Here is a 16,440-nt window from a genome sequence, read left to right as displayed (position 1 = left end):
TTGGTATATTAAAGACATACTGCAGCATTTTGCACATTCAGGCCTTTTTCTCTACTTACCCTGTCAGACGAACTCACGGATATCATTTTTTTTGTCTGTGCATGCAGTTTAAAGGATGTTGAAGTTAGTTTTGCCAGCCAATACTAACTAGCAATAGCGCAATTTCAAGAAGTCCACAAGAATAGCTAGCATTAACTCTTCACAACTCATGATTAGTCTCTCTGCTTGTGTGGTTTTTGTCTTGTCCTTTGTATCAACTGTAGACTCGTGACTTTTCTCTGTCCCACATTGAATAGGTTACTTTATAATTTTTTTGATAGATTTGACTTATTTAATTGAAGGAAGGCTATTCAGATCACACGGTGCATGGTAGTATAGTAACAATTGGTATGAGTCAGAGTAATCTTGGGATGTGAGAAGCACATTGCACACGTTTCCACTTCTTTTAAGGTATGAGTCATATGTTGATAAACTCAGCTATGATTTATTGTCACGACTTCCGCCGAAGTTGGTCCCTCTACTTGTTCGGACGGTGACGTCACCGACCTTCTAGCCATCGCTGGTCCATTTTTCATTTTCCATTGTTTTTTTCTTGTCTCACATCACACCTGGTTTCAATCCCATCATTATATGTTGTGTATTTAACCCTCTGTTTTAACTCTTGTCTTTGTTGGTGATTGTTCATGGTATGTATAGGTGCTATGTCTGTTATGGTGTGCGACGGGTTTTATTTAGCCACTTTTCTTTAATTTGTATATGTTGGTTTTTGGAGTTTGTGAGCTTTCATTAAATACTCTGTTTATACCAAGTTCGTTCCCCTGGCGCCTGACTTCCCTGCCACCAGCACACACCACATTACAGAATCCCCGACCCGATATGGTGTCATCAGGACAAGGTACCCTGCCCATAGAGGTGGAGGAGTGCGTCCAGGAGCATGCAGCAATGCTCCACAATCTTGGCATCGCCATGGACCGCTTTGTCCAGACTATGGACCTCTGGGAGAGACAGGGAGTTCTTCAGCTCCTCCAGCAGCACAACCGGGGTCTCCCCCGAGCGCTCTGTTTCCATCTGATTCCAGTGGGATTCGTCTCTCCTTGCCCCAACAACGGAGAGGCTGCGGGCTGCCGAGGGTTTCTACTGCAACTGGATCTCTATCTGGCCACCGTTCACCCGGCTCCATCGGATCGGGAGACTGTGTCCACCCTCGTCTCATGCCCTCGTCTAGTTCCTCACCGGGAGCCCTGGAGTGGGCCAACACCGTGTGGAGAGAGGGAGATGTGGTGTTGGACCAGTTTGAGGAGTTCACCCACCGTTTCCGGGCAGTCTTCGACCACCTGCCTGAGGGTAGAGCGGTGGGTTAGCGCCTCTAACATCTGAGGCAGAAGACGAGGAGCGCCCAGGACTTTCCACTAGAGTTAAGGCTGCGGGCGCGGAATGGAACAACAGGGCCCTGATTGATCATTACCGTTGCAGCCTGCGCGAGGACATCCGTCGGAGGCTGGCCCGAAGAGACACCACCCTCACATTTGACCAGCTGGTGGACCTGTCCTGATGGCTACTTGTGGACATACAGATCGGGGTCTGGTGGTTCCATCCTCCCGCACCCCTTCTCCGGTACTTATGGAGCTGGGAGGGGCGGTGCGCAGGGAGACCGGAGGGTGTTCCCGCTCGTGCACTATCTGTGGCCGCAGAGGTCACACTGCCGGTCAGTGCCGGTTGAGTTCCTCTGGGAATCGAGGCAGCAGGCAGGGCGCTCTGGCGTCACCCCTGTTGAGCTGGCACCATCCTCACCCAGAGTCCTCTGTTGCACATATGTTTGCATCTGTCACTTTTCCTGTGTTTTCCCCACATTCCCAGCAAAAGGCGCTTGTCAATTCAGGTGCGGCTGTGAATTTCATTGATAGAAATTTAGCCCATAGTTTGGGGAGCCCCATTTTTCCTGTGGATGTTCCCTTCCCCGTTCACGCCTTAGATAGGGTCAGGTTTGTTTAGGGAGGTCACAGGTCACAGGGGGATCATACGGAGAGAATTAGTCTCTTCCTTATTGACTCTCCTGCGTTTCCCGTGGTGCTGGCTTGCCCTGGTTAACTTGTCATAACCCCACTGTTTCGTGGCCACAGAGGGCTCTCTCGGGTTGGTCGCGAGAGTGCTCAGGTAGGTGTTTAGGAGTTTCTGTCTCCCCCCCATGTCAGGGGTGGAGATGGAGAGGGACCGCATTGTAGCCATGCGTAATTTGCAGACTCCCACCACAGTAAAGGAGGTGCAGTGATTTTTAGGGTTTTCCAACTACTATCGGAGGTTTATTCGGGGTTTTAGTCAGGTAGCAGCTCCCATTCCCTCACTGCTGAAGGTGGCCCGGTGCGCTTGCAGTGGTCAGCTGAGGCGGACAGGGCTTTTAGGCACCTGAGGGCTCTGTTTACCTCGGCTCCTGTGTTGGCCCATCCAGATCCCTCTTTGGCGTTCATAGTGGAGGTGGATGGGTCCGAAGCTGGGATAGGAGCTGTGCTCTCTCAGCGCTCGGGTACGCCACCTGTGCCTTCGTCTCGAGGAAGCTCAGCCCGGCGGAGCAAAACTCCCGGGGGAAAGCCTTGAAGGCGCGGAGACATTGGCTTGAGGGGGCTAGACACGCTTTTCTCATCTGGACTGACCACCGCAATCTGGAGTACATCCGGGTGGCGAGGAGACTGAACCCTCGCCAGGCAAGGTGGACCATGTTTTTCACACGTTTTCTGTTGACCCTTTCCTACAGACCAGGCTCCCAGAACGTTAAGGTAGACGCATTGTCCCGGCTGTATCACACAGAGGAGCGGCCCATGGATCCCACTCCCATACTCCCCGCCTCTTGTCTGGTGGTGCCGGTAATGTGGGAGCTGGACGCGGACATTGAGCGGGCAAGACTTGCAGAGCCCGCTCCCCTCCAGTGTCCAGCTGGGCATCTGTACATTTCATCCACTGTCCGCGACCGGCTGATCTATTGGGCACACACGTCACCCTCCTCTTGTCATCCTGGGATCGGTCGGACGGTGCGCTGTCTTAGTGGGAAGTACTGGTGGCCCACTTTGGCTAAGACGTGAGGGTTTATGTGTCCTCCTGCTCGGTGTACGCCCAGTGTAAGGCTCCTAGGCACCTGCTCAGAGGTAAGTTACAACCTTTACCCGTTCCACAACGGCCGTTGTCGCACCTGTCGGTGGATTTCATAACCGATCTTCCACCTTCACAGGGAGACACCACTATCCTGGTCGTTGTGGATTGTTTCTCTAAGTCCTGTCGTCTCCTCCCTCTGCCGGGTCCCTATACGGCCCTACAAACTGCGGAGGCCCTGTTTACTTGTGTCTTCCGGCACTACGGGGTGCCTGAGGATATAGTGTCTGACCGTGGTCCCCAGTTCACGTCGAGGGTCTGGAGGGCATTCATGGAACATCTGGGCGTCTCAGTCAGCCTTACCTCAAGTTTGCACCCGAGAGTAATGGGCAGGTGGAGAGAGTTAACCAGGATGTGGGTAGGTTTCTGAGGTCTTATCGGGGGACCGGTTGGGGGAGTGGGCAGCGTTCATGCCCTGGCCAGAGATGGCCCAAAATTCGCTCCGCCACTCCTCCACTAACCTCTCTCCCTTCCAGTGTGTACTAGGGTATCAGGCGGTTCTGGCTCCTTGGCATCAGAGTCAGACCGAGGCTCCTGCGGTGGATGACTGGTTCCGTCGCGCTGAAGAAACATGGGACGGCGCACATGTCCACCTTCAGCGCACCGTGCTGCTCCAGAAAGTTGGCGCAGACCGTCACCGCAGTGAGACCCTGGTGTCCGCACCGGGGAACCGTGTCTGGCTCTCGACCCCAAACCTGCCCCTCCGCCTGCCCTGTTGGAAGATGGGTCCGGGGTTTGTGGGGCCAATTAAAGTCCTGAGGAGAGTGAAAGACGTTTGTTATAGGTTACAGCTTCCCCCCGATTACCGTATTAATCCCTCGTTCCATGTGTCTCTCCTCAGGCCGTTGGAGTTTGTGAGCTGTCATTAAATACTCCGTTTATACCAAGTTCGTTCTCCTGCGCCTGACTTCCCCGCCACCAGCACGCACCACATTACATTTATGTTTGTAATGGAAAAGTCAAAACATGACAGCACTTTTAACTAACTCTGATACTAACAGTGTAGTGCAAGGGATTTATAGCCATAGAAATACATGATTAATTATACATGATTTACAGTATAATGTGCACCACTCACTTCTAGATTGTGACATGACCTCAGTCAGCAGCTAAACATCTGTCATCCGCCATTAAAATTACATTATTCTGCCATTCCTGTGCACTCATCTAAGAAACTTTTCAAACTTCTATTGTGAGTGGTGGCAAATATGACCTCTGAAAGAAATATGAGGTATGATTCCAAGAGGATATACTGCCATGACCTTTTGAAATCCTTGAAACACCCTGAAGACATCAGTCATTTTCATAGGAATATCTGATAACTTTATAAGATTCCCTTTGGGCAAACTTTTGACACTACTAAACAACTTATTCTTATTCTTTGTTAGCCAATCAGGGGCGTAACTTTTTGGTTGGAACAAAAGCCTGCAGCCACGATGGCTCTCTCTGGAAAAGATCTAACCCTGTTTTAAGTAGTTTGGGAGCAATAGTTACTGTTAGAGTGACATCCCTGTGTCTCTCTGATTTCAGTTGAAACCGATTTACATCATTTCTGATGGGATAACCCTTTTGTTTTTGTAAATGTGTAATACCACATGCATACAGAGTAACACAACTACACATTTTAGACTACAGAAGTTCCGTCCCCAACTAGGGACAAAGGGTTGATCAAACCCATTATAATAAACACTGCGAGAGATGTAAATGCTCACCTCCAGTCCAGGGTTCCCTCCTAAAATCCTTTTAATTGCCAATTAGGTTCCCTCCTCACTGTTCCCCCATTCCTCTCTCATTACGTTCCATGACAGAGCAGCCAGCTAGACACATTATTCCATCAAGAAATAGTTAACCCCTCTGCTACCTCAACTTCGTGTAACAGGCACTACTATTCAGGGAACATACTGTTTGTAGGCTTACATTCAATTTCACTCTTCTGGAAGTGGTGGGTTAGCCTAAAGCTTTGGACACAACATCTGTGTATTGATAAGATAAGACAGGCTCAGCAGATGGTGGTTGTGGCTCTAACCATATGACGTTTTGGATGCAAGGGGAACCAGTTGTTGTTGAGAGCCTTCAGGACTGCTTGGTGATATACTGCTGGATCAGCATGCATAACCTTGCACAGCTTGAGAAATTGGCCCTGGGAAGTGGATGACTCCTTCTGATTGGATGTCATGTTTTATTGTTGAAGGGAGAGACAGCCGAATCCCTACCCACAGGGCAAACAGGTTGAATCAACATTGTGTCCATGTCATTTCAACCAAAAAAATGATATGTGATGACATTGAATCAATGTGGAAAACTGATTAGATTTGAAAAAAGTCACCTTAATTTGTAAACTAAATTCAATGACATGGTGGCATATTTGGTTGATTTCATATTGAATTCACGTTAGTTGACAACTCAACCAAATGTAAATAAAAACTAGACATCTCTTGCCAGTGGGTATTGACCGTTGGATAAAGTAGTGTTTTTCGAGTTTCCATCTGAAACATGATTTGAGCAACTATATGACATGTGCAGAGGACTGTATGTCTTTGTTTGTATTACTAAGAAGGCAGATATTTGATTTTGCAGGACCACCAATAAATACAGTGGGGCAAAAAAGTATTTAGTCAGCCACCAATTGTGCAAGTTCTCCCACTTAAAAAGATGAGAGAGGCCTGTAATTTTCATCACAGGTACACTTCAACTATGACAGACAAAATGAGGGGGAAAAAATACAGAAAATCACATTGTAGGATTTTTTATGAATTTATTTACAAATTATGGTGGAAAATAAGTATTTGGTCAATAACAAAAGTGTGTCTCAATACTTTGTTATATATCCTTTTTTTGGCATTGACAGAGGTCAAACGTTTTCTGTAAGTCTTCACATGTTTTTCACACACTGTTGCTGGTATTTTGGCCCATTCCTCCATGCAGATCTCCTCTAGAGCACTGATGTTTGGGGCTGTTGCTGGGCAACACGGACTTTCAACTCCCTCCAAAGATTTTCTATGGGGTTCAGATCTGGAGACTGGCTAGGCCACTCCAGAACCTTGAAATGCTTCTTACGAAACCACTCCTTCGTTGCCTGGGCGGTGTGTTTGGGATCATTGTCATGCTGAAAGACCCAGTCACATTTCATCTTCAATGCCCTTGCTGATGGAAGGAGGTTTTCACTCAAAATCTCACGATACATGGCCCATTCATTCTTTCCTTTATACGGATCAGTCGTCCTGGTCCCTTTGCAGAAAAACAGCCCCAAAGCATGATGTTTCCACCCCCATGCTTCACAGTAGGTATGGTGTTCTTTGGATGCAACTCAGTATTCTTTGTCCTCCAAACACAATGAGTTGAGTTTTTACCAAAAAGTTATATTTTTGTTTCATCTGACCATATGACATTCTCCCAATCTTCTTCTGGATCATCCAAATGCTCTCTAGAAAACTTCAGACGGGCCTGGACATGTACTGGCTTAAGCAGGGGGACACGTCTGGCACTGCAGGATTTGAGTCCCTGGCGGCGTAGTGTGTTACTGATGGTAGGATTTGTTACTTTGGTCCCAGCTCTCTGCAGGTCATTCACTAGGTCCCCCCGTGTGGTTCTGGGATTTTTGCTCACCGTTCTTGTGATCATTTTGACCCCACGGGTGAGATCTTGCGTGGAGCCCCAGATCGAGGGAGATTATCTTTGGTCTTGTATGTCTTCCATTTCCTAATAATTGCTCCCACAGTTGATTTCTTCAAACCAAGCTGCTTACCTATTGCAGATTCAGTCTTCCCAGCCTGGTGCAGGTCTACAATTTTGTTTCTGGTGTCCTTTGACAGATCTTTGATCTTGGCCATAGTGGAGTTTGGAGTGTGACTGTTTGAGGTTGTGGACAGGTGTCTTTTATACTGATAACAAGTTCAAACAGGTGCCATTAATACAGGTAACGAGTGGAGGACAGAGGAGCCTCTTAAAGAAGAAGTTACAGGTCTGTGAGAGCCAGAAATCTTGCTTGTTTGTAGGTGACCAAATACTTATTTTCCACCATAATTTGCAAATAAATTCTTAAAAAATCCTACAATGTGATTTTCTGGAGAAAAACAAATCTCATTTTGTCTGTCATAGTTGAAGTGTACCTATGATGAAAATTACAGGCCTCTCACCTTTTTAAGTGGGAGAACTTGCACAATTGGTGGCTGACTAATACTTTTTTGCCCCACTGTACATCATTGAGACACAGCTTGTTTTCTGTATGCACAATATCATTTTCTATAAAGTTTGATTTCAATTAATTTTTTTATGATTTAACCAAATCACCAGTTGGTTCAGCTGTCAAACATTTCCCCCTCCAAATAATTTCACTTTCATTGTGTTTGCGCCATGTAAGAACCATAGCCTGACATCAAAGACAGCAAGACTATAAGTGAGATTTCCTTTTTTGCTTTGTGTTCTGTAGTTTGTGACAGGGACATGAAGACCTAACACCAAGCTCCATGCCCTGCAGTGTTCCAAGGGTTGAAAACACATGCTTCTGCCCTCCAGTACGAACAGCAGATGCCTTACCCCAATTTTGTGCTTGCAGTTTTCAGGAACGTCCTGGCTTTGCTGACTGAAGTGGAAGACTTAGACTGTGGGTGGAAAATAAAATCAAAAGCCCAAATGCTCCTGGTCACTTCACGTGGGGGGAAAAAAACATGTTTGTTTGCTTTGTTATTGTAGTAGAGTATTATAGTAGAGTATTGTACAATTCTCAAAATAGCTCCCATGTCTTTGGTAAACCAAAGTGTAACCAGATTGTGACTGTGTTTTATTGTAGTACCTGCAGTTGGTGTCATCCCGCTGCGCAGAAAATGGTTGAATCAATGTTGTTTCCATGCCATTTCAACCCAAAAATCTATACGATGATGTTGAATCAAAATAGAAAACTTTTTGAATTTGCAATAAGTCATCAACGTCAGGGCATTTTGTCTTTTTACATTTTTTACCCAACTTTTAACCTTTAATCTAATTACATGTTTTTCTTGTTTTTAAAAGTTGAATTACATTAGTTGACAACTCAACCAAATGTAAATCAAAACTAGACTTTTAACTGACGTCTGTGCCCAGTGGGATGGCCGTGCAACACATGATCACTGATGGATGTACCAACGGGGTCCTGACAACTGGCTTCTCATAACCAAAACGTTGTTTGCACTCTAGAATTAGCTGACATTTTCAGTCTTTATAAAAGTTAATATTGTTGATTTCTTTTTTCATTCACACAAGGTACACTCTTCAACATAGTTTGAAAAGTCTATCTAGAACGAAAGACTGTGTGTTACCAGTAAGTCCTTCAATTACTGATTTAACATATCATGCAATAGGCCACTCTGTTTTATCATTTTACTGGACACTGAAATCCATTATTGTTTCTGATCATTTCCTTGTAGAATCAGAAAGAAATGCCAGTGCGTGTGACCTATTGAGATGTTTATATGGTTCAATTTGGTCACATTGATTTTGGTTTGATATGTCTTCGTGAAAGGAATGCTAACAAACTTGGAGGAATGTCTGTTAGCAACTGACTATTCATAATACTATTGTGGGGGTGTAGCACTTTATACTCATCATGAATCAACCAGATACGGAATAAAATAATAAGATTGAGTTAGTTCTTGTTGTTGTAATTCTTGATTTACTCTATTTCCATAATAATAATTTTAAAAATGCTAATTTCCCAAGAACACTGATATTACCTCTTAAGATACATTTTATGTCTTGGGAATATCAATCCTGGAGATTGATATTGATCTGATTAGAAATGAAGTAGATTTAATGTTTCCCAAGGTGCCTTTGCACTCATTGAGAAAAGAGCAGCCATGGCATTAATTAGCCACAGTAGATGTAATATTTTAAACGTGGAAGTTGGAGTAGAGGGGTGACAAGTGTCAATCATATACTGTAGTGGTCCTACTTATTTAGATTTAGCCTTTAGCAGTATTAACTTGTTTAGGAAAACAGCCCTAATGTTGGAAACAAATGTCATCCAGAGTCACATGTATTTATTTTTTTAAGCTATAGGACACACTACTTTACATACAGCAGGTGTTTATAGGATCAAAGAGTTTGGTGTGCTTCATTTAGCCATGGAAAAAATATTGAGCTACTGGTTTCGTCACGGCCCTAATTAATACATATTTTGGAGGCTCCTGAGTGGTGCAGTGGTTTAAGACACTGCATCTCAGTGCTAGAGGCATCACTGCAGACCGTGGTTCGATTCCGGGCTGTATCACAACTGACCGTGATTGAGAGTCCCATAGGGCGGCGCACAATTGGCCCAGCGTGGTTAGGGTTTGGCCGGGGTCGACCGTCATTGTAAATAAGAATTTGTTCTTATCTGACTTGACTAGTAAAATTAAGGCTAAATAAAAATTGTCCCTGATACAATTAAGGCCTGAGGGGGATGTAGATGTAGATGTTATGTAGACAATATACCACGGCTAAGGGCTGTTCTTACGCACGATAGAACGCGGAGTGCCTGGATACAGACCTTAGCCATGGTATATTGGCCAAATAGCAATCAGTTTATAATCAAAAATAAGTATAGAGACAATAAAAGGTGCCTCTAACTTAACAGAGAAGTTGCATTGGTGACAGCAGAGCTTGTAATGAAAATTCTCTTCATACTTGATCTTTCACATGGCCACTTGTGGAAGGGCCTCCACTTTGAGAGCGAGCAAATGTCTGCACAAACCGTAACACCCTACCTCACCCCAGCTGTCCATAGAAGACTGAAACATAAAATGATAGAGAGCAAACTAGAGCAAAGCGTAAGGAAAACAAAGTGTGAACAGAACCTCAGTCCTGATAGCCGGGCCCTCCCTGTTTTAAATGGTACTCAGAAGCAGAGGCCCGGGAACTCCCAGCCAAAACAAACATGGCATCACATCGGGCCTGTATTCAATCAAAACCTATACAAAGAATTCGGGGGTCAAATCCAACATTTTGTTCCCTACAATGACATTTCTTAATGAATTAATTTTGTTTAAATTAACATGCAGTTCAGTTCATTTTTGTTTCACACTGTAAACTTGGTTTTGTTTTGAACTCGCAGTACAAGAATCCCAGGAAACCTGCTTACCAGCTTTGATTGAAAAGGGGCCCTAATGTCAAATTAAACTGGACCTGTCATAAACAAGAATAAATTACAAAAAAATGTCATCCATGTGTTTTCTTGCCTGATGCCCCTCACTTGAAAAGCTGTCCTGAGCAGTTCATCTCCAATCATTAAATAAGACATGGAAGTGTCGAATTTCACTAAGGTATAACACAGTTCAAGCAGCTAGGATCCACTGTTCCTATGCTTATGTATTTCTGCAGCTGCAGTTAAAATGCGTTTTCACAGCATATTGTGTTCCCCAATTCTCAAACAAAGCATTTTCTCATGCTCTTTTAGCGATTCAGGGCTTCTTTTCAGGCACATTACGTTACATTGTGATTTGAATATCTAAAAGCTCAATGTATTGCCATGTCTCTCCAAAAGTGATATAAGATTGACAGTTTATACTGAAACCTTTGGAAAGTAGATTTTTGAAGGTAATCTCTGTATGTTTCCTCTTTGTGTAGAAAGCAATTTTCTTTTTTATGTCCTCCCAGAAAAATCTGCAGAAAAACAACTATTGCATGAATTGTGGGTGGAGGAATTTTGACTCTGAAATCCAGGTATCGTGTTTCTGTAAAAAAAAAAAGCCCTTGTTGGAATTTTGCAAACCCATCTCCTCTACCACAATCCTGAATGTATCACCATCTGGCCCACAGCTGAAAACTATTAGGCTCTGCTGGAACTTCCTTCTTCTCACTATTCCACCCGGTTTCAAAGCAAGTAAGTCGCTTTTATTTTGGTGCTGTTGCCTGGTCATCTTTGTGTAATACCACTCGAAAGCCATTCTCTTATTTTAGTTTCTCTTGGCAACGGGGTAAATCATCGGTTGGTCTGTTTGTTTGTCTCTTTTGCTGTTGGTAAGGGAGCTGGAATGTTCCTGAGTCTGATTGAATGAAAGAGAGAGAGAGCTCGGGGAGCAGCGCTGTGTTTGGTTGAGGCTGATTCAACTGTGGAATGTCGGGGTAAATTAATAAAGAGTTTTTGCTATGTCTAATGTGTTTCGCGCTTAGCAAGCAAAATTCCAGAGCGGGTGAAAGCGAGTGAAGAAACAATGAAGGGCTGTTGTTTTCCGAGCGGCATTATGTTAGGGGACTGCAGTGCATGTTTTTCATCCCATGTCAAAAACTGGCTTGCTTTTTTTTTGTATGCGTATGGCTCAGATTTGCGGATGCGAGAGAGGCTTTTAAAGGGGACATCAATTTTGGGGATTTTTTTTATTTGCGGATTTGCTTTTTGGGTTCGAGAGAATTCCCCCCCCTGGGTTCAAAGTAGGTCATTTCTGTTTTCCAACAAATTCCAACTGTTTGAGTCAGTGAAATAGAATTGCGCAACTGGCGGCAAGTTTTTCTGAGCAAATGACGAATGATAAACCTCATGAATTAATTTCTGCCACATTTAGTGAATCATTTGCTTAAGGACAATTAATTCAGGAAGTGATTTTAGTAAATAAAATTATAGCATTGAAAAACTTTTTATAGAAATAGCTTCTACTCAGTTTATTGATAATTCATTGGAAATATAAGCAATCGTTTCAATAATTGAATTGGAATTTAAGTTTACCTGAATGGACTGTCTTCAATAATAATTATCCCAGCCTTGATTTAATTAGAAGTGTTCGCCTCAATGTGTATCAGTAAAACATACATTCTGGAATGTTATTGTTGAATAATTAAATTGATTGCTGTTTTTTTTTTGTCTTTCAAACATTGTTCTTAATATGTTTGCGCATCATTGCTCCCAAATAATATCACTTTTGTGTGGTGTACACTGATTGAAAGCTGTTTAGCCATGGCATCAGCTGTCAATTTGCATTCTTTATGTCCTATTTGCTTTTATGATCAGACCTGATAGTGTGTATACACTGTAACTACTCCGAGCATCAGCTTGTCCTCCGATGTTTTCGGTCAACTGAGCGCACTGTAAACTGTAGTGAACCGGGAAAAAACATCAATACAGTTACATATCGGGATATTATTACTGACAATATGTTGTCTCATATCATGTTATTGTTGCGGTAGTTGGCTGTACCTGCACTATAAATCCACTATTTGTCCTTCAGAGCTTGTTCTCCATCTTCTTTTCAAATAGAGTGCAATTTTTCAGCACTTATTTCCATGACTGATCAAAACTCGTTTTCTCATGGCTCTCTCTTGTCCCTCTGCAGAAGATATATACTGAGCTATAGCATATGTTAGGAACATCGAAATGCAGTAAAATCACAGTCTCGAATTGCAATACACATAGAATCGTGAGTCTCTCAATACATATCTTATTGGCATCTAAGTATCGTGATAGTATCGTATTGTGAGGTCCCTGGCTGTTCCCTGCCCTAGTAAACTGCATGATATTATGGTCTTTGTCGTCCCCCAGGAACAATCCATTCCCTCTAACTCTCCCGGCAATAGGTTACGCTACATACACGCTCCCGGGGAATTTTAAACCTGAGCAATGCCTGTGAGAATAAGGATTGCTCAGCCGGTCTGATTCTCCAGACGGCTATGTATCACCGCAACTGTGACCTCAAACATACCTGACCCCGATGCTTGCACAGTCACACTGCAGAGGGTTAATAGCAGTGGGGAGGGTTGCGACTCTGTGTTAAGATTGGGGATAAGGTTCTTCAAAGAGAGGTTGACTCACCAGCCCAGGAAGCCATTAAAAATGGCAAACAGCTTCTGTCAATCATAATAAGGGACATTAGTGTCAGTCCAGGCATACACAGCCCAACCATAGAGTAAGAAAACATCCACAGTGAGAGGGTATTGTAACCTGCTCTCCTATATTCCCTTGGTGGTTGCCTTTAGATACACTGTAGGCTAGCACTTGATATTTTCTCTGCCTCTGGATGCTAGAATGGTATTTTTTTCAGGCAGTCTTAGGGAGGGAAAGTTCTTGCTTTGAGTTGGGTTGTCTGATATGATTCTGCTGAAATAGTGATTTGAATGTAATGTAGGTCTTGTGCATCTTAGTCCTGATCTTCAACACAAGGTATAGATGCTGTCTTCATAAGAAGGGGAGTTCAAACCAAGTTCAGACTGTAAACTGTGAAGCCACATAAACAAAATGGAATGGTAGAGTAGTAGGCATTTATAGGCAGTAATGCAACAAGCATTTCTGATATCTTGTTTAAAGGTGGGAAACAGATATTGGCACTGAAATAGACAGATGCAGTCACACACTCTAGCTGTTGATGGCTTGTCTTTTTGACTCCGTTATAACCTTTTAACTTGTGACATAATACCCTTACTTGGTAGAGTTTTGGGGTAAAGGGAACCCGTTTTTATCCCACAGTGCTGTGAGAGTGTGTTTGAATGCACTGTAAAGTAGCGATGGGGTACCTTACGGTGATTCTTTTCTTTGTTCAATTAAAATGGTCAAAAACAAACAAATCGCTTATTAGCAGAGAGCATTTTCTCAAGCAATAATTTTGCTAGTACTTTCTGGGAGTGGTCTGAGTGGGGAGGGGGAAACTGAAAATGAGCTGTTATTGGCACAGAGGTTTGGAACGCTCTCTTTTTATTTGTCAGTTAACTCATTTACCTTATGATGGTGATACCATGGAAGACCAAACCTCCATCCCACCAAAACAGGATGAAATTTTATGCAATCTTTTCAAACAGTTTTTACACTAAAAGGGCATTATAATTTTCACAATTTCACAGTATTATTCCAACCTCAGTGTGGAAATACAGATTAAGTCAAAAGTTTATATACACTTAGGTTGATAGGCTAATTGACATCATTTAATTGGTGGGATACCTGTGGATGTATTTCAAGGTCTACCTTTAACCTCCGTGCCACTTTGCTTCACATCATGGGAAACATTTACATTTACATTTAAATCAAAAGAATTCAGCCAAGACCTCAGAAAAAACATGGTAGACCTTCACATGTCTGGTTCATTCTTGGGAGCAATTTCCAAACATGACATGTCCCCTGGTCTGATGAAACAAAAATAGAACTGTTTGGCCATAACCATTGTTATGTTTGGAGGAAAAAGGGGGATGCTTGCAAGCCGAACAACACCATCCCATCAGTGAAGCATGGTGGTGGCAGCATCATGTTGTGGTGGTGCTTTGCTGCAGGAGGGACTTGTGCGCTTCACAAAATAGATGGCATCATGAGGCAGGGAAATTATGTGGATATACTGAAGAAACATCTTAAGACATCAGTCACGAAGTCAAAGCTTGGTCGCAAATGGGTCCTCCAAATGGACATTGACCCAAAGCATACTTCCAAAGTTGTGGCAAAATGGCTTAAAGACAACAAAGTCAAGGTATTGGAGTGACCATCACAAAGCCCTGACCCTCAATCCTATAGCATTTTTTGGGCAGAACTGAAAGTGTGTGTGTGAGCAAGGAGGCCTACAAACCTGACTCAGTTATACCAGCTTTGTCAGGAGGAATGGGCCAAAATTCACCCAACTTTTTGTGGGAAGCTTATGGAAGGCTACTCAAGTTACTCAGTAGCCTCGGTTTTTCGGATGACTGCCTTGCCTGGTTCACCAATTACTTTGCAGACAGAGTTCAGTGTGTCAAATCGGAGGGCATGCTGTCCGGTCCTCTGGCAGTCTCCTCTATGGGGGTGCCACAGGGTTCAATTCTCGGGCTGACTCTTTTCTCTGTATATATCAATGATGTTGCTCTTGCTGCGGGCGATTCCCTGATCCACCTCTACGCAGACGACACCATTCTATATACTTCCGGCCCTTCCTTGGACACTGTGCTATCTAACCTCCAAACGAGCTTCAATGCCATACAACACTCCTTCCGTGGCCTCCAACTGCTCTTAAACGCTAGTAAAACCAAATGCGTGCTTTTTAACCGATCGCTGCCTGCACCCGCATGCCCGACGAGCATCACCACCCTGGATGGTTCCGACCTTGAATATGTGGACACCTATAAGTACCTAGGTGTCTGGCTAGACTGTAAACTCTCCTTCCAGACTCATATCAAACATCTCCAATCGAAAATCAAATCAAGAGTCAGCTTTCTATTCTGCAACAAAGCCTCCACTCACGCCGCCAAACTTACCCTAGTAAAACTGACTATCCTACCGATCCTCGACTTCGGCGATGTCATCTACAAAATTGCCTCCAACACTCTACTCAGCAAACTGGATGCAGTTTATCACAGTGCCATCCGTTTTGTCACTAAAGCACCTTATACCACCCACCACTGCGACTTGTATGCTCTAGTCGGCTGGCCCTCGCTACATATTCGTCGCCAGACCCACTGGCTCCAGGTCATCTACAAGTCCATGCTAGGTAAAGCTCCGCCTTATCTCAGTTCACTGGTCACGATGGCAACACCCATCCATAGCACGCGCTCCAGCAGGTGTATCTCACTGATCATCCCTACAGCCAACACCTCATTTGGCCGCCTTTCGTTCCAGTACTCTGCTGCCTGTGACTGGAACGAATTGCAAAAATCCCTGAAGTTGGAGACTTTTATCTCCCTCACCAACTTCAAACGTGCTAACCGATCGCTGCAGGTGTACATAGTCTATTGGTAAATAGCCCACCCATTTTCACCTACCTCATCCCCACACTGTTTTTATTTATTTACTTTTCTGCTCTTTTGCACACCAGTATCTCTACCTGTACATGACCATCTGATCATTTATCACTCCAGTGCTAATCTGCAAAATTGTAATTATTCGCCTACCTCCTCATGCCTTTTGCACACAATGTATATAGACTCCCTTTTTTGTACTGTGTTATTGACTTGTTAATTGTTTACTCCATGTGTAACTCTGTGTTGTCTGTTCACACTGCTAAGCTTTATCTTGGCCAGGTCGCAGTTGCAAATGAGAACTTGTTCTCAACTAGCCTACCTGGTTAAATAAAGGTGAGAAAAACAAAAAAACAAAACAATTTAAAGGTAATGTTACCAAAAACTAATTGAGTGTATGTAAACATCTGACCCACTGGGAATGTGATGAAAGAAATAAAAGATTAAATAAGTCACTCTACTATTTTTCTGACATTTCACGTTCTTAAAATAGTGGTGATCTTAACTGACCTAAGACAGGGAATTGTTACTAGGATTAAATGTCAGGAATTGTGAAACTAAGTTTAAATATATTTGGCTAAGGTGTATGTAAACTTTCGACTTCAACTGTGTGTATATATATGTATATGTGTATGTGTATGTATATATATATATATATATATATATATATAT

At 43.5% G+C, this 16,440-nt stretch overlaps 1 protein-coding gene across 8 annotated transcripts in view; it reads left to right on the top strand.

The window, feature by feature from the left end:
- Nucleotides 1-16,440, top strand: part of LOC135518971 (PTB domain-containing engulfment adapter protein 1) — a 224,257-nt gene that overhangs the window by 153,155 nt on the left and 54,662 nt on the right. Inside the window, exon 1 of one of the 8 annotated variants that reach the window (XM_064943964.1) lies at nt 10,877-10,975. The exons of 2 other annotated variants lie outside the window; for them this stretch is intronic. Coding sequence is in view for 1 of the 6 variants with exons in the window: in XM_064943962.1 (XP_064800034.1) it covers nt 11,210-11,217 (8 nt within the window). In the remaining 5 variants the exon portion in view is untranslated. Of the gene's footprint in view, nt 1-10,876; nt 10,976-11,095; nt 11,218-11,418; nt 11,524-16,440 lie in introns of those variants that run through there. 5 more of the 8 variants (XM_064943962.1, XM_064943959.1, XM_064943958.1 and 2 more) reach the window with 5 other exon arrangements.

The sequence above is a fragment of the Oncorhynchus masou genome, chromosome 29 (assembly GCF_036934945.1).
Source record: "Oncorhynchus masou masou isolate Uvic2021 chromosome 29, UVic_Omas_1.1, whole genome shotgun sequence".
Lineage (NCBI taxonomy): Eukaryota > Metazoa > Chordata > Actinopteri > Salmoniformes > Salmonidae > Oncorhynchus > Oncorhynchus masou.
Note: the sequence above shows the minus strand (reverse complement) of the source record. Positions and strands in the feature narration are given on the sequence as shown.